This window comes from Heterodontus francisci, chromosome 8 (assembly GCF_036365525.1).
Source record: "Heterodontus francisci isolate sHetFra1 chromosome 8, sHetFra1.hap1, whole genome shotgun sequence".
Classification (NCBI taxonomy): Eukaryota; Metazoa; Chordata; class Chondrichthyes; order Heterodontiformes; family Heterodontidae; genus Heterodontus; species Heterodontus francisci.
The window spans coordinates 71,982,399-72,004,907 of NC_090378.1; the positions used below are offsets into that span (position 1 = coordinate 71,982,399).

Sequence of the window (22,509 nt, forward strand, 5' to 3'; positions counted from 1 at the left end):
TATTCGATGAGATCACAGCTGATTTGGTTGTGGTCTCAACTCCACTTTGCTGTCTGCCCCCATAACCCTTCACTTCCTTGTCTATCAAAAACCTATTTTGCTCAGCCTTGAAGAAACTCAATGACCCAGCCTCTACTACTTTCTGGGGAAGAGAATTCCACAGACTAATGATCCTTTGACACAAAAAAATTCTCATCTCCATACTCAAAGGAAGACCTCTTATTCTTAAACTGTGTCCCCTAGTTCTAGACTCCCCCACAAGGGGAAAACATCCTCACAGCATCCACCCTGTCAAGTCCCCTCAGGATCTTATATGTTTCAACAAGACCACCTCTCATTCTTTTAAGCTCCTAGGGCGTAGGCCCAACCTGCTCAATCTTTTTTCATAAGATAAGCCCTTCATCCCTGGAATTAGTCGAGTGAACCTTCTCTGAACTGCTTCTAACACAATTATATCCTTTTTCAAATAAGGAGACCAAAACTGTACACAGTAGTCCTGATGTGGTCTCACCAAGATCCTGTACAGCTGCAGTAAAGCTTCCCTATTTATATATTTGATCCCCCTTGCAATAACTGCCAACATTCCATTTGCCTTCCTAATCACTTGCTATACCTGCATACTAACCTTTTGTGATTCATGTACCAGGACACCCAGATCCCTCTGTACCACCGAGTTCTGCAATCTCTCTCCATTTAAATAGTATACAGCTTTTCTATTCTTACTGCCAAAGTGGACAAGTTCACATTTTCCCACATTATACTCCATCTGCCAAATTTTTACTCACTCACTTAGCCTACCTATATGCTTTTGTGGTCTCTTTACCTCCTCTTGACAACTTAATTTCCTTCCCATCTTGGCGTCATCGGCAAATTTAGCTACCATACATTTGGCTCCTTCATCCAAGTCATTGAGATAAATTGTAGATAGTTGAGGCCCCAGCAGTGATCCCTGTAGCACTCCACTAATTACAGCTTGCCAACCCGAAAATGACCCATTTTTCCCTACTTTCTGCTTCTGTTAGCTAACCAGTCCTTTATCCATGTAATATGTTACCCTCATGTGCTCTTATCTTGTGTAGTATATTCATATATATTTACTTGGGTCTTTTTCATTTACATTTAATAATAGACTCAGTCACCAGCACTGGAATTAGAAAGTTACAATACAACAGCTCTGAGTTAGAGTACTGACAGAAAGATGAATGGTTTTCCTTACCCCATCACCGTCAAATGCAGCTCCAAAGTCATAGTCTCCTGTTTCCATGGCCTGCACTAGGTCAGCAGCATATGTCAAGTTTGGATCAGGATGGTGCCCACCAAAGTCTTCAAGGGGTGCGCAGTTTACTGCTGAGTTTGCAGGAGCCCCAAGCTCTTCACACAGAATCTTCTTAACATAAGGGCCCATAACTATGAAAGAATAAAATGAAATGAAACAAACATACTGATGGTAGAAAGGTGCAGCTTATAGACAATAAAAAGATAATACACCGAAATGCAATCGGCAGAAAAACAATGATGTCCAGACAATAGTAGATTTGAACCTAAACAAAATATATATCACAGTAGGAGCTGCTTATTTAATATTTATGTTTGAACACGCAAAACTGCCTGTATGATTTGTGAGGTTTCTCATCCACCCCCAAATATCTCCTAAATGTGCAGACTTGTACTGGGAAGTGGCATTACAAATGCCGAATGCTCTCCTGTTCAAACGGCCATTCCTCAGCTGTGAGTCTTGGCTCGTGAGCATTGGTAGACTATTTAATAAAGTGTCATCCTTAGCTCAGTTGTAGCAATCTTGTCTGAACCAGAAGTTTGTTGATTCAAGCCCCACTTCAGAGACTTGAGCTTAGTTTATCTTGTTTAACTTGCACAAACAAGATGCCAAATGCTGCCCATGGCTCAGTTGGTAAATAGATTGCAAAATGTAGAATTCAGCCAAACAGACCAAGAAGTTTTGCAGCTTAATCCCCTATCTGTGCTGAGTCAGTTGATCTTAGCTGAGCCCAGCACTCCTAGCCTAAGGGGGAAATAATCAACCCAGTTTCACATTTCCAATCACTATTCAGTGACCCCTGCAGGAAAATAAGTCAGAGAAAGAGAGAGAGACAGTGCCAGAGACAGAGACAGCTGGGAAGGTGAGTTTCAGTTTAAAATAACTTACCTTTTGTTTCAGCAGCTTTTTCTTAAGCAGCGATAGTGCAAGCGAGGTGTCAGCTGGGAAGGTGAGTTTCAGTTTAAAATAACTTTTGTTTCGGCGGACACGGGGACTGCTGGGTAAGTAAACCTATATATTCGGCAGTGGCGAAACCCGAAACACTACACGTGTAGTGTCTCCCACCCATCCTCCTCCTCTAACCAAAAAAAAAAGGACTCTTGTGTGGAGGGTTTGGTAAGGTAAGATTTTCCTTTTTTTTAATCTCTATTGTCAATTTAGTGCGGAGGGGATGGAAGCTAGGGCAGTTGCATGCTCCTCTTGCAGGATGTGGGAGGTGAGGGTCACCACTTGTGTCCCTGCTGACTTCACCTGTGAGAAGTGCACCCAACTCCAGCTCCTCGCAGACCGCGTTAGGGAACTGGAGCTGGAGCTGGATGAACTTTGGATCATTCAGGATGCTGAGGGGGTGATAGCGAGCAGTTATAGGGAAGTAGTGACACCTAAGTTACAGGATAAAGGTAGCTGGGTGACCGTCAGGGGAGGGAATAGGCGCACAGTGCAGGGATCCCCTGTGGCCGTTCCCCTCAATAATACGTATACCGTTTTGGATACGGTTGGGGGGGGACGACCTACCAGAGGAAAGCCACAGTGGCCAGGTCTCTGGCACTGAGCCTGGCTCAGAAGGGAAGGGGGGAGAATAGGAGAGCAATAGTGATAGGAGATTCAATGGTTAGAGGAACAGACAGGAGATTCTGTGGTCGCGAACGAGACTCCTGGATGTTATGTTGCCTCCCGGGTGCCAGGGTCAGGGATGTCTCGGATCAAGTCCACAGGATTCTTAAGGGGGAGAGAGAGCAGCCAGAGGTCGTGGTACATATCGGTACCAATGACATAGCTAGGAAAAGGGATGAGGACCTGAAAAGCGAATATAGGGAGTTAGGTTGGAAGCTGAAAGGCAGGACGAGCAGATTGTTCTCAGGATTGTTACCGGTGCCACGTGCTAGTGAGGCTAGAAACAGGGAGCGAGTGCAGCTGAACACGTGGCTACAGAACTGGTGTAGCAGGGAGGGATTCAGATATGTGGATCATTGGGATACCTTCTGGGGAAGATGGGACCTGTACAAGAAGGACGGGTTGCATCTGAACTGGAGGGGCACCAATATCCTGGGCGGGAGGTTTGCTAGAGCTCTTCGGGAGGGTTTAAACTAGTTTGGCAGGGGGATGGGAACCGGAGCTACGGATCAGTGGATGGGGTAGCTGTTGAACAGGCAGATACCGAGTGCAGAGAGTCTGTGAGGAAGGTTAGACAATTGACACGACAAAGTTGCAGCCAGTATGATGGATTGAAGTGTGTCTATTTTAACGCAATAAGTGTCAGGAATAAGGGTGATGAACTTAGAGCATGGATCAGTACTTGGAGCTACAATGTTGTGGCCATTACGGAGACGTGGATATCACAGGGGCAGGAATGGATGTTGGATGTTCCGGGGTTTAGATGTTTCAAAAGGAATAGGGAGGGAGGTAAAAGAGGTGGGGGAGTGGCATTGCTAATCAGGGACAGTATCACAGCTGCAGAAAGGGAGGTCGTCGAGGAGGGTTTGTCGACTGAGTCATTATGGGTGGAAGTCAGAAACAGGAAAGGAGCAGTCACTTTGTTGGGAGTTTTCTATAGACCCCCCAATAGCAACAGAGACATGGAGGAACAGATTGGGAGGCAGATTTTGGAAAGGTGCAGAAGTAACAGGGTTGTTGTCATGGGTGACTTCAACTTCCCTAATATTGATTGGAACCTCCTTAGTGCAAATAGTTTGGATGGAGCAGTTTTTGTCAGGTGTGTCCAGGAAGGTTTCCTGACTCAATATGTAGATAGGCCGACTAGAGGGGAGGCTATGTTGGACTTGGTGCTTGGCAACGAACCAGGCCAGGTGGCAGATCTCTCGGTGGGAGAGCATTTCGGTGATAGTGATCACAACTCCCTGACCTTTACTATAGTCATGGAGAGGGACAGGAGCAGACGGGATGGGAAAATATTTAATTGGGGGAGGGGGAATTACAATACTATTAGGCAGGAACTGGGGAGCATAAACTGGGAACAGATGTTCTCAGGGAAATGCAAGACAGAAATGTGGAGGCTGTTTAGGGAGCACTTGCTGTGACTGCTGGATAGGTTTGTCCCGATGAGGCAAGGAAGGGATGGTAGGGTGAAGGAACCTTGGATGACAAGAGATGTGGAACAGCTAGTCAAGAGGAAGAAGGAAGCTTACTTAAGGTTGAGGAAGCAAGGATCAGACAGGGCTCTAGAGGGGTACAAGGTAGCCAGGAAGGAACTGAAGAATGGACATAGGGGACATGAAAAATTCTTGGCGGGTAGGATTAAGGAAAATCCCAAGGCATTCTACACTTATGTGAGGAACAAGAGGATGGCCAGAGTGAGGGTAGGGCCGATCAGGGATAGTGGAGGGAACTTGTGCCTGGAGTCGGAGGAGGTAGGGGAGGTCCGAAATGAATACTTTGCTTCAGTATTCACTGGTGAGAGGGACCTGGTCGTTTGTGAGGACGTGGAATAGGCTGATATGCTCGAACAGGTTGAGGTTAAGAGAGAGGATGTGCTGGAAATTTTGAATGATATGAGGACAGATAAGTCCCCGGGGCCAGACGGGATATACCCAAGGATATTACGGGAAGCGAGGGAAGAGATTGCTGCGCCTTTGGCGATGATCTTTGCGTCCTCACTGTCCACTGGAGTAGTACCGGATGATTGGAGGGTGGCAAATGTTATTCCCTTGTTCAAGAAAGGGAATAGGGATAACCCTGGGAATTATAGACCAGTCAGTCTTACGTCGGTAGTGGGCAAATTATTGGAGAGGATTCTGAGAGACAGGATTTATGATTATTTGGAAAAGCATGGTTTGATTAGAGACAGTCAGCATGGCTTTGTGAGGGGCAGGTCATGCCTCACAAGCCTTATTGAATTCTTTGAAGATGTGACAAAACACATTGACGAAGGAAGAGCAGTGGATGTGGTGTATATGGATTTTAGCAAGGCGTTTGATAAGGTTCCCCATGGTAGGCTCATTCAGAAAGTGAGGAGGCATGGGCTACAGGGGAAGTTGGCTGTCTGGATACAAAATTGGCTGGCCCATAGAAGACAGAGGGTGGTAGTAGATGGAAAGTATTCAGCATGGAGCTCGGTGACCAATGGTGTTCCGCAGGGATCTGTTCTGGGACCCCTGCTCTTTGTGATTTTTATAAATGACTTGGATGAGGAAGTGGAAGGCTGGGTTAGCAAGTTTGCCGATGACACGAAGGTTGCTGGAGTTGTGGATAGTGTGGAAGGCTTTAGGTTGCAATGGGACATTGATAGGATGCAGAGCTGGGCTGAGAAGTGGCAGATGGAGTTCAACCTGGAAAAGTGTGAAGTGATTCATTTTGGAAGGTCGAATTTGAATGCAGAATACAGGCTTAAAGACAGGATTCTTGGTAGTGTGGAGGAACAGAAGGATCTTGGGGTCCATGTCCATAGATCGCTCAAAGTTGCCACCCAAGTTGATAGGGTTGTTAAGAAGGCGTATGGTGTGTTGACTTTCATTAACAGGGGGATTGAGTTTAAGAGCCACGAGGTTATGCTGCAGCTCTATAAGGTCCTGGTTCGACCACACTTGGAATATTGTGTTCAGTTCTGGTCGCCTCATTATAGGAAGGATGTGGAAGCTTTAGAGAGGGTGCAGAGGAGATTTACCAGGATGCTGCCTGGACTGGAGGGCATGTCTTACGAAGAAAGATTGAGGGAGCTAGGGCTTTTCTCATTGGAGCGAAGAAGGATGAGAGGTGACTTGATAGAGGGGTACAAGATGATGAGAGGCATAGATAGAGTGGATCGCCAGAGACTTTTTCCCAGGGTGGAAAGGGCTATCACCAGGGGGCATAATTTTAAGATGATTGGAGGAAGGTTTCGGGGAGATGTCAGAGGTAGGTTCTTTTCACAGAGAGTGGTGGGTGCGTGGAATGCGCTACCAGCGGTGGTAGTAGAAGCAGATATATTAGGGACATTTAAGCGACTCTTGGATAGGTACATGGATGATAGTAGAATGAAGGGTAGGTAGTTAGTTTGATCTTAGAGTAGGTTAAAGGTTCAGCACAACACCGTGGGCCGAAGGGCCTGTACTGTGCTGTACTGTTCTATGTTCTATGAGACACAAACAGTTAGACAGGCCCAGCTTTGGTAATTTACAATTAAATCTTATTGTTTAGATCCATGAATAAACAGAGCAGAGGGGAGCTGGCTACCTGGCATCTGTACCTTCACTCTTTTGGTTTTTCAGCTAAGACGGACACCCTAGATGTCACCTGACAGAAATACTCAAGATAAAAAATCTTTTTACTTTATTATATTACTTTAAATTAAGCTGCAAGAGTTGGACAAGGGACAGAGGTTCTAACTAGCAAAAGGTAAATTTGGGATTGATATTAGGAAATGCTTCACAAAAGAATGATCCATAGAATGGGCTCCCAGATAAAGTAGTGCATGTGAAAACCCTGGAATCAACTGAATGCTGCAATGAGGGAAGTTTAGTATCTTTCTGAATGGGCTGAATGGCCTTATTCATTCTAATTATCCTGCATTCTTCAGCCAGTGGGGGAGAAATGCAACTCAGGATTATCAGTTTATTAGCCCTCCAACCTCTGCCCTGTGAACTGCTGCACCTGATCTGACCTGGAAGTGCACCTGATGCCAGATTGCTTTCAGGTGGCTTTTACTTATCCAGGGCACCTACCTGAAACAGGTGTTAGGCTCCTTAAACATACAAGTTGGGGCCCGATGCCTCAAATGCCAAATTCAGATAGAATGTGAACATGCTCCACCTAGCTGTGTCAGGCAGGCACTGAGCCCTCTAACCAGCAATCTGTCAAGGGGCTGCTGAAGACCACTCAAAAAAATGCAAATGACAATGTCCACTTTTATTCCTGTGGGCCCAGGAGAAGCAGGAATGTTCTCCTGAGACAACAAAAATCACCAGTCTGCTATCCTTACTGGCTCCTCCCAACCTGCCAGCCAGCTCAGCATAGGAACTGTCAATTTCCCATCCTCCCCAACCAGCGAGCGACTGCGGCGTCCCCATTTGGCACCTGCAGATTGCCAGCTGCATTGAAAATGAGGCCCGAAGCAGAATATGGCTCAGCCCCCAGAGCCATCGCTCCGCCGACTTTATGGCTGTTATAACGCAAATCAAATTTTTCAGCCAGTGACTTTCAAGTGGAGTGGGAGCAAGGAAAGAGAGAAAGTTTGAAAAAAAAAGTTAGAAATAGAATCCTACAATGAAAATACTATAATTGCTAAATAATAAGCTGTAATCAATAATTTGCACTTTTGCTTCTTATCAAAGTTATATAAGCAAAGCCATGGTTCTTAAATTGAAGGACGCAATTAGCACTGCTTCACCAATTCTGTTCATTCTTGAGTGGGACAGGGATATTTGTCATCATATACAGAGCAGTTATATTCCCATTCAGCATTCTTCACACATTTAGCACCACTTAATAACATGACACCTACTTTGCAGCAGCTGTCGTCAGTTAACATTACGATGGTCAAAAGTCTGTAACAGCTGAGTGGGCAGTTTGGGAACCAGAAATGGGAAGGGCATATTCACAGTCAGCAACTCCAACTTGATGAAGGAACCAATGGTACAGAGCTTTTATATCAGAACTGACTGCACCACAGAAACAATGAACAACTGCTTCACGTTACCGACAGTTTTGGTCCAAGCTCATGAATGTCTTGTCAGCACATATTTCAACAAACCTTTTACTTTGAAAAATATATGTTCTACTTTAAAATTCTTCAATAATTATTTTTGAATGGTTATATGGATGAAAAAGGTATTTAGAATTTCTGGTGATGAGGTGAATGTGAAGCAGTTTGGTAAATTGTTGTAATTTAACACAATTTATACAATGAGAACTACTATAACTATTCAGCCCAAAACCCAGTTGTGGAATGCTTACTACTGCATATGGAACCTGCTCTGGTACGGTGGGGCAAGAAGAGGGCGGGGGGGGGGGGGGGGTGTGGGGGAGGCAAGAAGACGGCGGGGGGGGGGAGTGGGGGAGGCAGGAAGAAAGACAGGGGGCAGTGGGGGGGGGCAGGAAGAAGACAGGGGGAGTGGGGGATGAGACGACGGGGGGGGTGGGGGATGAGACGACGGGGGGGGTGGGGGATGAGACGACGGGGGGGGTGGGGGATAAGACGACGGGGGGAGTGGGGGATAAGACGACGGGGGGAGTGGGGGATAAGACGACGGGGGGGGTGGGGGGGAAGACGACGGGGGGAGTGGGGGGGAAGACGACGGGGGGAGTGGGGGGGAAGACGACGGGGGGAGTGGGGGGGAAGACGACGGGGGGAGTGGGGGGGAAGACGACGGGGGGAGTGGGGGGGGGAAGACGACTGGGGGAGTGGGGGGGGAAGACGACGAAGACGACGGAGTGGGGGGCGGGGCGCTCAGTGATACTCAGTTTGGATTCTGCCAGGGCTACTCAGCTCCTGACCTCATTACAGCCTTGGTTCAAACGTGGACAAAAAGAGCTGAACTCCAGGGGTGAGGAGTGACTGCCCATGACATCAACGCAATGTTTGACCAAGTATGGCATCGAGGAGCCCTAGCAAAACTGGAGTCAATGGAATCGGGGAAAACTCTCCGCTGGTTGGAGTCATACCTAGCACAAAGGAAGATGGTTGTGGTTGTTGGAGGTCAATCATCTCAGTCCCAGGACATCACTGCAGGAGTTCTTCAGGGTAGCGTCCTAGGCCCAACCATTTTCAGCTGCTTCATCAATGACCTTCCTCCATCATAAAGGTCAGAAGTGGGGATGTTCGCTGATGATTGCACAATGTTCAGCATCATTCAGGACTCCTCAGATACTGAGGCAGTCTGTGTCCATATGCAGCAAGACCTGGACAACAATCAGGCTTGGGCTGATAAATGGCAAGTAACATTCGTGCCACACAAGTGCCAGGCAACTCAGTATTTTACTTTTGCACCTTTCGATAGACAACATTGTGTAAAGTAACAATGTTACAATATAGGAAATAATCTCAAGAGGTGAGGGTTTAGAAATTGAGCACTCCTGAGGAAACTGACAGAAATATAATGCAGTGTTTGGCTTAATTGAACTGTTACAGCAGTTTGAACTTCGACAGTTAAAAGGGCACTATTCTCACAAACAAGTGTACGGCAGGCATTTTTTTTAAAATGGTTTAGCAAAGTTGGCAATTATGAGGAGTGGGGCTGATTAAAGACCATAAAGGGATTTACACATGGAGGCAGAGGGCATAGCTGAGGTATTAAATGAATACTTTGCATCTGTCTTTACCAAGAAAGATGATGCAATTCAGGCAATGGTGAAACAGGTGGTAATTCAGGCAATAGAAGGCTTTAAAATTGATAAAGAGGATGTATTAGAGAGGCTGTCTGTACTTAAAATGGATAAAGCACCAGGACCAGATGAGATGCATCCAAGGATACTGAGGGAAATGAGGGTGGAAATCACAGAGGCACTGGCCATAATTTTTCAGTCTTCCTTATACTCGGGGGTGGTGCCAGAGGACTGAAGAATTGCAAACATGACACCCTTGTTCAAAAAAGGGTGTAAAGAAAAGCCCAGCAATGACAGGCCAGTCAGTTTAACTTCAGCGGTGGGGAAACTTCTAGAAAAAATAATTTGGGACAAAATTAATGGTTACATGGACAAACGCGGGTTAATTAAGGTAAGCCAGCATGGATTTCTTAAGGGAAAATCCTGTTTAACTAACTTGCTGGAGTTTCTTTGAGGAAGTAACAGAGAGGGTTGATGAGGGCAATGCTGTTGATGTGGTGTACATGGACTTTCAAAAGGCGTTTGATACAGTGCCATACAACAGAGCTGTGAGCAAATTTATAGCTCATGGAATAAAAGGGACGGTAGCAACATGGATACAAAATTGGCTGAGTGACAGGACACAAAGAGTAGTGGTAAGAGTAGTGGTTAATGGATGAATTTTGGGCTGGAGGAAGGTTTGTAGTGGAGTTCCCCAGGGATCAGTGTTGGGACCCTTGCTTTTCCTGATATATATTAATGACCTCGACCTTGGTGTACAGGGCACAATTTCAAAGTCTGCAGATGATACAAAACATGGAAACATTATGAACTGTGAGGAAGATCGTGTAGAACTCCAAAAGGACATAGACAAGTTGGTGGAATGGGCAGACAGGTGGCAGATGAAGTTTAATGTAAAGAAATGTGAAGTGATTAATTTTGGTAGGAAGAACATGGAGAGACAATATAAAATAAAGGGTACAATTCTAAAGGGGGCGCAGGAACAGAGGGACCTGGGTATATATGTGCACAAGTCATTGAAGGTGGCAGGACAGGTTGAGAGCGCAGTTAATAAAGCATACAGTATCCTGGGTTTTATTAATAGGGGCATAGGAATGAGGAATTTCAGTTATGAAGATAGATTGGAGAAGTTGGACTGTTTTCCTTGGAGAAGAGGAGGCTGAGAGCTGATTTGATAGAGGTATTCAAAATCATGAGGGGTCGGGACAGAATAGATTGTGAGAAAATGTTCCCACTCATGAAAGGATCGAGAATGAGAGGGAACAGATTTAAAGTATTTGGTAAGAGAAGCAAAAGTGACATGAGGAAAAACTTTTTCACACAGCGAGTGGTTAAGGTCTGGAATGCACTGCCTGACAGTGTGGTGGAGGCAGGTTCAACTGAAGCATTCAAAAGGGAATTAGACTGTTATATGAAAAGGAAGAATGTGCAGGGTTATGGGGAGAAAGCAGGGGAATGGAACTGAGTGAATTGCTCTTTCAGAGAGCTGGTGCAGACACAATGGGCCAAATGGCCTCCTTCTGTACTGTAACAATTCTGTGATTCTGTGATGTAAATCATACCGAAATGCATTATCACATATTGAACATGACTGTGATTTAAGTGTGGCTCAGCTAGCTCATCTCATGTGCTCAAAAAATGTTTGCCAAGCATCTTTTCAGGAAGAAGATACATCTTTGACATTTAGTTTATACAAAGAATCTTCCACCAGAATATAAAAATACGTTCTGTTAACTCCACTAGTTGTCACATTGCAGTTCATACCTCCATGCATAGCATCCAATCTGATCTTCAACTGATTTGGACCAGAAAGTATCTCCTTCAAGGCACTAAAATCGAAGATGTTCCGTAACATGTTAGTGTAGGCCTCGACTGAATCCACAATCTCCACTGGAAAATAATCATGCAGTGCTTATAGGTAGTGATTTGGAATTCAGTTTTAACAGAGTTAGCAGTTCATACACCAGAAACTCAGAAATCAAGCATATTTTGAGTCCAGGACCAGTAGCTCTACAAAAATAGGTACGAAACAGAAAAATACAGGATCCTACTCTGAAATTCCCATGGAAAATATTATGAGAGCGAAGACTCAATGAACCAGTCAATGGCTGGAAACACTACAGAGAAGGACAAGCTGATTCTTTGCACCAGAGGACTGAGTTATAAGAAAAGCTTAGAAAAATCTGACACTCTTCATCTATGAAATGAGGTGAATAAGAAGGGACCTTCTAGGGTTTTACAAGATACAGAATGGAATAAAAGAAAATTAAACAACAGCTGCAGAACAAGGGGACTTATGTCCAAACCAATGAAAGGCAAATTCATGACTGATGTGTAGGCAGTGGTTTTGCACATAATTCTGATTAATCCTAGAAATGTTCTTAAATGTATTGCAATGGAGGCAAAACACTTGAGTCGTCCAAAACACAATTAGGTGTTTGCACAGGAGAGGAAAGTGACAAAAAGTATCATAGGTCCCTATGGAAAGATGAGTTAGTTCAGTAGAATGGCCCCCCTCACCTGCACTGAATTGAATCTAAATGAAACTCCATTTCACCTTCAGAACAAGGAAAATAGCTTTCCTCCCAGTCTGGGCTGGATTCAAATGCACCCTCCTGGAGATTAAAGGACAGTGTGCACCCTATGTCAGACTCAGTCTCCCACAGTTATTCTTCGAGAGGGCATCATGGACTCCTTGTTACCTTCTGACTTGGTTCCGGTCCATACTGAACAGATGGGTGGTACATTCTTATTGTGGAAAAAAGCAGGTTTCAGGGCTTTATCCATTTCTTCAGCCCAAAGTGCAGAATCTTTGCTACTCTGAAGTATCTTACCTCATATGCCTACATAGATGAGAACAAATTCATCTCACCGGTGGCAAATCATACCCCACTTATATTACAGAATTACCAACGGAAGTAGTTCTAAAATACCATGGATGTCAAATCTGCCTAATTTATTCTGCAGGGTGGATAGCAACTTTGCCAGTCTGCCACGTGGACCTCTTCTGATCAGCCAACTTTCTTTTTCTTCAATCCCTACGTGTTCTGATTTTTTTAAAAAAACATTTCTGTATAAAGAACGAAAGCTACAGACATCACTGGATTGGAGGACGTGATATGCTCAGTGACTGGATTAAGTCAGACGTTAACCGCAACGTGTTTCAGTAATTTGGTTATTCCAAATGTATAGATTAAAGCATTTAGTGGATGGATAACCTATGGCAGATCTTTCAAATCTAGAAATTTGTGTCCATAGGGGAAAATAAATGTTACTAACCTTATTCTTTAAAAGAAAGATTTTTTATGAAACAGAATCAAAACATATTCTGGGCTAATGTTAAATTAATACAAAACTTAAGAATTTTTCAGAACAGAAAAAAAGCTGTTGGGTTCATCAAACTTATTGCTTTTGATAGATTTCAATTCCATCAACCTACCATCTTACAGATTCCTCAAATCCTTTATGTCAGGTGTTTGATAAAAATGGTTTTACAATTACACCTTTTAAAGATCAAGCATGGTAGCCTAATTGGTAAATTCTCTTTTCCTAGTTCTCTTTATTTTCCCATAAAAATAATCAGTTTGTAACTACCCTGACAAGTAAAGGCAACACTCCATAAGTACTAAAGCCACAATTAGCCTCAGTCCTCTTTGAACAAGGGAGTGGAAAAAAAACAAAAAGAATCATTGCTCCCAATTGATATCCAGGGACCCTTGCAGGAAAATGTGAGACAGTATCAAGTGAGAACATGACAGCTTGGTTCTAATGCTTTCTACGGTTGAAATGTTTGCCAATATTCACTAAGCTCATGTATGGGAAATGGATGAGATACTGATCAACCATGTGCTCCAGATGAATAGTACCTTCAGGAGAGAGGGGAGAAAAATTGGGAAGATGTACATCTAATCCTGCATGCAGCTGATTTGCAGTTTGGAACTACACTTCGTGCGGAATCACCATGAGAATCATTACAAAGTCCAGTATTGAATATTGGGTAGACTGAAGCCATCGTTTTTAGTGCCAACTGCAAACTCCGCTCCCTAGCTACCAACTCCATTCCTCTCCCTAACAACAGTCTGAGATTAAGTCAATCAGTTCGCAATCTTGGTGTCACATTTGACCCTGAGGTGAGTTTCCAACCTCATATTCATGCCATCACTAAGACTGCCTATTTCCACCTCTACCTTTGTCCCTGTTTCAGCTCTTCTCTGTTGAAACCTTCATTCACGCCTTCATTATCTCTAGCTTGACTATTCCAACACACTCCTAGCTGGTCTCCCACATTCTACTCTCCATAAACTTGAGGCCATCCAAAACTCTGCTGCCCATGTCTTTACTCGCACCAAGTCCTGTTCCCCTATCACCCTTGTGTTCTTTGACCTACACTGGCTCCCGGTCAAGCAACGTCTTGATTTTAAAATTCTCATCCTTGTTTTCAAATCCCTCCATGACCTCGTCCCTCTCCACCTCTGTAATCTCCTCCAGCCCCACAACCCTCAAAAGATATCTGCACTCCTCTAATGGTGTTCTCTTGTGCATCCCTGATTTTAAAATCGCTCCACCATTAGTGGCTGCACCTTCAGTTACCTAGGCCCCAAGCTTTGGAGTACCCTCCCTATATGTCTCTGCTTCTCCACCTTGCTTTCCTCCTTTAAGACACTCCTCAAAACCTACCTCTTTGACCAAGCTTTCGCTCATTTCACTCAATATCTCCTTTTGTGGCTCAGCATCATACTTTGTTTTATAATGCTTCTGTAAAGCACTTTAGGACATTTTATTACATTGAAGGTGCTATATAAATATAAGTAGTTGTTGTTTTGTATGGGTCTTACTAACTAGATAAGAGCAGCACTTCCCAGGGGCAGGTCATTGAGCTACACTGGAAAACTAAACAAGGAATGAGGAGACAATGAAAAACTTGATATACTCACAAAAAAAAGTGCAAAAAAATTGTTATTTTAGGTCAGTGATTTGAAATGGTTCAAGTAACTAGTTACCTGTAAATGGTTTGAACTTGTTCTCCAAGTCAAACTGCTGTTTTCCAATTGTAGTTAGGTCAACTTTCAGATCAGGACAGATAGCATATTCTTCAATAGTTTTGCTGAGCTGAAAAATCTTCTCTGTGACAGGTTCAGGAGCTGGACCTACCAAAGACAAAGAAAACCCATTTATACTGCTAAAAAAGTCAGCATGCTAAACTGGTTAATCATTCATCATGTATACTTTTCACCTAAAGCACTCCTACCACTTCATAGAAAATAGGTTAAAAAAAAAGTGTCTCCTCCCGGACAGGAAATATTTCCTACTTTCTTGTTTAAACTGCTGCCTCTGATTTTAAAAAAAACACTTGGATGAAGGTAATAAAAGCAAAATACTGCAGATGCTGGAACTTGGAAATAAAAACAGAAAGTGCTGGAAATACTCAGCAGGCCAGGCAGCATCTGTGGAGAGAGAAGGAAAGTTAATGTTTCAGGTCTGTGACCTTTCATCAGAACCCTTGGATGAAGGTGATGTGCTTATCCCGAGACAGTTACCAGTTAGTTAAATGAAATTCAGAATCCTTCCTGCTTCTGGATACTGATCCTGTGCTCAGATACAATTTGAAACCGTTAAGAATCAGGAGAATACCTGAGCCATAGAGATCAGGAAGCTGGCTGATCTCAGTTCAGGTACTGGGGGACTAAAAATTGCCTCAGGCTCAGGAGAGGAAACCAAAACTTGGTCATTCCTGATCACTATTCAGTGGTAATATGCTGCCAGGTGAGGAAAGGACTGAGGAGATTGGCAGAGATGTCCAAGATTGAATAGCCTGTTGGCACTTCCTGGCCCATGAGTAATGGCCATTTGAGCGAAGTCTCATAGGGTGCCAACACAGCCCAGCAAGACCTCAACACCTTCATAAGAGCACAAGAGGCACGAAAACTGGCAGAGAAAAAAGTAAGCAAGTCATATAAATTGTCAGGGCTTAAGTCCTGCCATAACTTTTTTTTCCTCTGCGTCAACATTTAAGAGTAGGAAGGATAGTTTTGTTCAATAGCACAAGACTGGATATATTAATGAAGATAACCTTATCCTTCAGGGGACTGGATGTGACAGGTACCCATAAAGTTGCAGCTTCACCAGGAGGATGGAGAAAATTAAAAAGTACTTTTCTATCCCCCAATGAAGAAGTTGGTAAGCCCGGGTGTATCTGAGCCTGCTTCAATTCCCAGTCTATTGAACAGCTGACTTATCGCGGGTGAATTTTCCCATTCTCATCGGGATGGTGGGTGCTCAAATTCTGGCTACAGCCCTGGGGCAGTCAGCCAGCTCCATGCCACTGTTATGTCAAGAGGCTCGACCTGTTTCCGGGCCAAAGAGGATAGGTCTGCTGGGAGGCCTGCTATTTGGAATGGGGGAAGGTGGAGCAGCAATGTCCACCCAGCCCCACAGAACTTACCTTCAGGATTCTCTTTGGCCGGACCAGCACCCGATGCTGGTTGGAACGTGCCTGATGCCCACTGTGGCCTGTTCAGACAAAAAAGGCAACCCGGGTCCTAATGGTATTATAGAATCCTGATTTTCATTATAAATGAAAAATACTGTCTGATTCTAAGGGTCACTCAGGTCACACAGTGATAGGCACTGGTGAACACTGGCCATCTACAGGGTGCTACCATTCTGTTTCTGCTGGGTAGAAGTGCTGCAATTCTGTTCCTAATCCTAGCATGCAAGGAAAAAAAGTAGCGGTACACTGGTCTCAACATGCCTGGGTTAGAGAGAAGGTGGGGGGAGCGGGGAATCCCAATTCCTAAACACTGTCTCATGACCTCTTACTAGAAAGAATGTGTGTGGGGATGCTGGAGAGGGTAGGTTCGCACTCAGGTGTGATGGTTCTCGTCAAATGTCCCACAAAAGTTGTCTGACTAGGCTCATATGTGGAGAACAACAACTTGTGAAGTACTGGGAGTCAGTCAATCAAAATCTATGCAACTGTACCCTGGCAGGAATCAATCCTGAAGAAGAAAATCAGCAAAACACACAAGTTCCCCCTCCCAAAGTAATATTCCACTTTAAATGAAACCTGTTTATAATTAAAATGCTTTAAACTCATATTTACCATATTTCAGTGAAATAGTACCTAGCTTAATGCTTATAACTAGTACAATTACATCTACACTGTTACATATAATACTGGACTACATTCTGAAACTAATGCTTTTTAAAGTTTGCTTCAATTACTGTTTACATGTGCCCCAGTGGATGCTCCAGAAAAAAAGGCTAGGGAATCTTTGGCCTAAATTAATTGCTCAACTGCATGGTGGAACTTGAACTTACAACCTTCAGATTCAGAGGCAAAAGTACCACCAACTGAGCAAAGCCAAAGTTAGGACTTAACATCAGATTAAAGTAGGTAGGTCTGACGTGGAGCTGGAACAGACACAAATGGACCAAAGAGTCTCTTCCTGTATTGAAATTTCAATTATGATGTATGCCAATGGCATCAAAATTAATATTCAGTGTTACATCATGGAATGTTAGTGAACCCACTGACAAAATCAAAATTACCTCCGTATTCTTGGACAGAAATGACATAAGACACAATTAAATACAAAACCAATCTGAAGGAGTAATAGCAGTAAATTAAAAACAAATTTTGTGGCAACATATCAATTGTTATTTCCTCAGAAGTGTGGTGTAACACGTCATGGTGGTTTCAACAAGTATGTCATCTGAAACATGCTCTACACTGATGCTATTAGTTCTATCATAATTTCAGCTCCCCAAAAATGATTTTAAATAGTAAATGGATGGGAAGGATGGAGACTATACTATATTTATATGATGCAGAAATGTGTTTACACTATAAATGTCAGAGCAAAATGAAAAACGCTGAATAGAACGTTGTCACTCTTAGCACATACATTCAAGTTCAGTGCTTGACCAAGTACCTTTTTGGATTAAATGCAGGGGAGTGGAATTAACTGGATCATTCTTTCAAAGAGTCAGCACAGGCACAATGGGTTGAATGGCCTCCTTTTGTGCTGTAAGATTCTTTGATTAAAGAGAAAAGGGGAGCAATACTTTTTGGTAGGGGAGGAAAGAAGTGAAAATCATGAAGAACACCTACTTCACAAAGAGATGCTGTCTCCGCTTTGAAACACATCCTAATGCAGGCCTGTTGCATCAAATCTCTGACCTACACAGATGTTACATTCAGATGGTGTTATTAAGCCGAGCAGGGCCAGCATCTTACTTGTACTGGCACCTCAGAATCTCAGTAGTTGAGTTGGAATCAGCATCCAGGATTAGGCAGGAAGCCAAAGCCTGCTCAATCTAAAAGTAGCCCATTAGAAGAAACCTTCAAAGATAAACCAAATATTTTTTCTTTGCCAGAGATAGAAAACAGCAGATCACAAGGCCACAGTTTGTAGTGAAGAGAGACATTCCTAATTAATATTTTCCCCAGCCATTTTTTAAAGTAAGTATTTTCTTCCTGCAACATCCTCTCTGAATCTCATTTCATTTTGCACAACTCATCTCTCAAATATTATTAAATTTTAACAAATATAAAGTCTCATGGAAACTTTACTTGGCAGGTGTTATTGTATGATAGTGACTGTTAACCAGTCTTGCTGGAATGTTGCATCATAGGAAACAAGGAAAACAGCTGGAACTGAGCTGAGACCAATGAACATTTCCATCTCTGGTCTAAGATGAAATTATACTGATATAATTAATACCATTCAAACTATTCTTTTTTTTAAAAAAAATAAGCATCACAACATTGGCTTGAAAAATCTGAGCGAATCACAGCCATTTCTACAATGGTTGGCGAATTACACACCTCCACTGGAAATATTGTACTTGATCCCAAAATCTCCATCAGGCCCACCAGGGTTGTGGCTTGCTGTCAGAATAATTCCTCCAATTGCTTTGATTTTTCTGATTATGCAGGATACAGCTGGAGTTGAGAGAATTCCATTTTGTCCAATTACTAAGCATCCAATCTGTTAAAAAAAAGTTAAATATCTTGAAAGAGTGACAGATTATTCACTTAAAACTCCTTAACCCTACTTTCTTTGAAGTGAAATTTATTTTTGCAAAAATTGAAGAATGCCAGAACTGAGGAATAAAACACTTCTCTTATCCAGCATCGCAAGGTTGGGTATGGCATGAGTTAGTGCAGAGTGAATTGCCCTCCTAAGCTGGACCAACAATATGGCTTATTTCCAACCTCAGAAAAGTATCCCTTACTACACCAGGTTGACATTTCCACTACCCACATCCTTGGTCATCCGTGTGATCTTAAGATTGCAAATTTACTGTAAATTATGGGCAGTTATGTGATGGATATCTGTGCCTCTAAGGAATTAAATTAAGATCACCTCAAACTCATTTCACTTAGGACCATTTCACCAGGGGCAGTAAAATAGCGACCTTCAAGCCATTAGGAAGTAATTGCAGTCTAAAATACAGTTTCAGTGATCTCTCTCATTAATTTGCATTTACTGATAATTCAACTACAGCTTTTTAAAGAATGTTACTATTTGTGAAATGAAAGAACGTTTTACGGAATTTGAAAAAGAAACATACTTAAAGACTGATTTAACACAAAGGAATCATGATTTACCTTTTTTGATAAAAGGGCTTTAATAAAATTTTGTACACCACTAGTGGATCTCCTTTGACATTATTCAAAGTGAGTTGGACGATATACGTTTTCATCCCTTGTAATAAAATATTTTATCAGGGCCACCGATTTATAGTGATTGAATTTGTCCAATTTTTATTGTACTTCAAAAGTATCTCAATGGCTGCAAAGAATTTTGCGACATTGATGGGCAACTTCCTTGTTTCTTACTGGAAGGGAGATTCAGGGGACCATGAACAAGAGGAGAGGGTCTCTGCAAGCTACCACTGAGAAAAAGGTAGCCACATGGTTTTTATTAGGTATGACTCACAAATGGAGGGAAAAAACACGGACTCTGTGCAGGAGGATGGAACTGGTGAGAGTGAGCTGGAAGTGGTGTGATAAAGGTGCTTAAGGTGGGTGATGTGGAAGTAGTAAGAGCAGTTGCAGCGAACAGTGAGCTGGATATGGGTACAGTGGCATAACGTGGACGGGGAAAGAGTGGTGGGGCTTAGATAAAGGATTCCCAGCATTGAGATCGGGAAGTCTGTGTTATGTAAAATAAACAGCTCTGTATATTTCTTCAAAGCATTAACAGAGGCTTCACAACCTAGCCAATCAGACCTCAGAATAAAACTGTATTCCAGCTGCAACTAAGAAATTACTAGGTTGAATGAACACTTTTACAAGGGCAAAGGCCATTGTAAAGCACTGAAAGTGCTTAACAAACATAAGCTAGTTTCAGTTCGTGGTCAAGAATTCGGCTCTTTTTACTGCTGAGACTAGCAGTTGGAGTGGTCAGGTCAGGGCTCGGGTCATTCAACAGGGGCAGGATTGGGGCTCAGTCATACTTTGAGCATGACTGAGGGAAGGGAATCACACCAAGGCAGCAGGGTATTAGGTAGAGAGACAGACAGAGAAAGAGAGAGACTCAGAGAGAGAGAGAGAGAGAGAGAGAGAGAGTCACAGAGACAGAGACAGAGAGACACACACAAAGACAGAGAGAGAGACAGAGAGAGAGAGAGAGAGACAGAGAGAGAGAGAGACAGAGAGAGAGAGAGACAGAGAGAGACAGGACTTCAATTGGCTTCAGGTGATGGCACTGTGCTGCACCATAATGGCAGCCTTGAAGATGCAGCTAGAACCGGTTGGGAATCAAGAAACAGTAAGTATAATGAGGAATAACTGAAGGACAGTCAGGCAGCAGTGATAGACAGTAATGGTGGAAATGGAAAGAGACAACAAAAGGATTTTATGGGAAGACAAGAATCGTGTGCTATTCACAAGATTAATATATTTGTAGCAGATCTCCCAGGATATTGTTCATGCTGAGTTAGAAGATACTTTGCTTTATAACAATAGGAACATTATGCCACATAATACTACACATATAGGGGTCAGATGGAATAAATCAAATTCTATTCTATCAAATCAATCTGCGTAAGGAATCATTAAGGAAGTCATTCAAACCATATCTTCTTTCTGGTCATTAGCATTCACTTTCAGAGGATAATTTGTTGATAACAGCATAGATGGACATTTGAGGGTTTTGAACTAAATGTGGCTGTTTATCTGTTCAAGAAAGGAGGGAGAGAGAAAACAGGCAACTATAGAGCAGTTGGCCTGACATCAGTAGTAGAGAAAATACAAGAATCTATCATTAAAGGTATGGTAACAGGAGGATTGGAAAACTCACATGATTAGGCAGAGTCAACATAGCTTTATGAAATGGAAACTGCGTTTGAGAAATCTATTAGAGTTTTTGACAGTGTAGCTAGTAGGGTAGATAAGGGAGAACCAGTGGATGTAATATATTTGGATTTTCAGAAGGCGTGAGACACAAGAGGTTACTGGAGCTCATAGAGGTAGGGGTAATAGCATGAATTGAGGATTAATTAATGGACAGAAAACAGACAATAGAAATAAATGGCAAGGTGTACATAGGAGAGCGCAGGAAGAATCAGCCTCAGCTATTTACAATGTACATCAAATGACTTAGACAAGGGGACTGGGTCTAATGTATCTTAGTTTGCTGACGATACAAAGCTGAGTGGGGAAAGTCAGCTGTGAGGAGAACGTAAAGAGATTGCAAAAGGTAACTGAGCAGTTAGGTAATTGGGCAAGAAGGTATCAGATGATGTATAATGTGTGGAAGTGTGAAATTATGAAATTATCCACTTTGGTAGGAAGAATAGAAAAGCAGATTTTTTTTGAAAAGGTGAGGGCCTAGTAAATGTTGGTATTCAGAGGGATGGGAGTCCTCGTACACGAACCATGGAAAGTTAACAAGCAGGTACAGCAAGCAATTAGGAAAGTAAATAGTATGTTTGCCTCCATTGTAAGGTGGTTGGAGTATAAGAGTAAGTTTTGCTGCAATTAGGTAGCGCTTTGCTGAGACCATCCCTGAAGTACTGCGTACAGTTTTGGTCTCCTTACCGAAGGAAGGACATACTTGCCTTAGAGGGGGTTCAAAAAAGATTCTCTCGATTGATTCCCGGGATGAGAGGGCTGCACTTTGAGGAGAGATTAAATCGAATGGCCGATATTCTCTGCAGTTTCGAAGATTGAGAGGTGACCTCATTAAAACATATAAAATTCTTAGAGGGCTTGACAGGGTAGCTGCTGAGAAGCTGCCTGCCCTGGCTGGACACAGTCTAGAACTAGGGAACAGTCTCATGATAGGGGTTAGGATTGAAATGAGGAGAAATTTCTTCACTCAGGCGGTTGTGAATCTTCGGAATTCTTTACTCCAGAGGGCTGTGAATGCTCAGATGATGAGTATATTCAAGACTGATATTGATAGATATTTTGGGCACTAGGGAATCAAGGGATACGGGATAGGGCAGGAAAATGAAGTTAATGTTGAAGTTCAGCAATGATCTCACTGAATGGCAGAGCATGCTCGAGGGGGCATATGGCCTATTCCTGCTCCTATTTCTTATGCTAAAAAAAAGTATAAAAGAAAAAGTCACGGTATAAAAATCACAGAATAGCAAGTAGCTGACAACAAGACTGACTTTTAAAACTAAGGTTCAAGGAGGAAGGAAAGGAAGAGTTCCTCAGGTTCAAGGTCCTGGAAAAGAATGAGTTAAAAGTAGGAAATCTTAATTTCAACATAGTAAGCTTTGAGGAAGAAAGAAGAGCACATGGGATTATGTATTTGAAATTTCAGTATAACAAGACAGGATAGTTTAGCATAGAACTGACCACAGAATTAGCAAAGCAAAGGGAGACCAGAAAGGTTGCAAAAGACTATGGAGGAGTGAATGAGTGCCTATCAGACTATTTCTTTTTTGCATTCTGTCCAGCAGTATGTAAAAGATGTTAGAAGAATCTCCTGGATGGACTTGGACAATTAAGC

At 42.9% G+C, this 22,509-nt stretch overlaps 1 protein-coding gene across 3 annotated transcripts in view; it reads right to left on the reverse strand.

Moving 5' to 3' along the window:
• Nucleotides 1-22,509, reverse strand: part of pgm1 (phosphoglucomutase 1) — a 94,130-nt gene that overhangs the window by 25,880 nt on the left and 45,741 nt on the right. For all 3 annotated transcript variants that reach the window (XR_010975528.1, XM_068037325.1, XM_068037326.1), the window contains exons 2-5: nucleotides 18,363-18,525; nucleotides 14,533-14,679; nucleotides 11,297-11,422; nucleotides 1,217-1,407 (exon numbers count right to left, since the gene is read on the reverse strand). Coding sequence is in view for 2 of the 3 variants with exons in the window: in XM_068037325.1 (XP_067893426.1) it covers nucleotides 1,217-1,407; nucleotides 11,297-11,422; nucleotides 14,533-14,679; nucleotides 18,363-18,525 (627 nt within the window). In the remaining variant the exon portion in view is untranslated. The remainder of the gene's footprint in view (nucleotides 1-1,216; nucleotides 1,408-11,296; nucleotides 11,423-14,532; nucleotides 14,680-18,362; nucleotides 18,526-22,509) is intronic.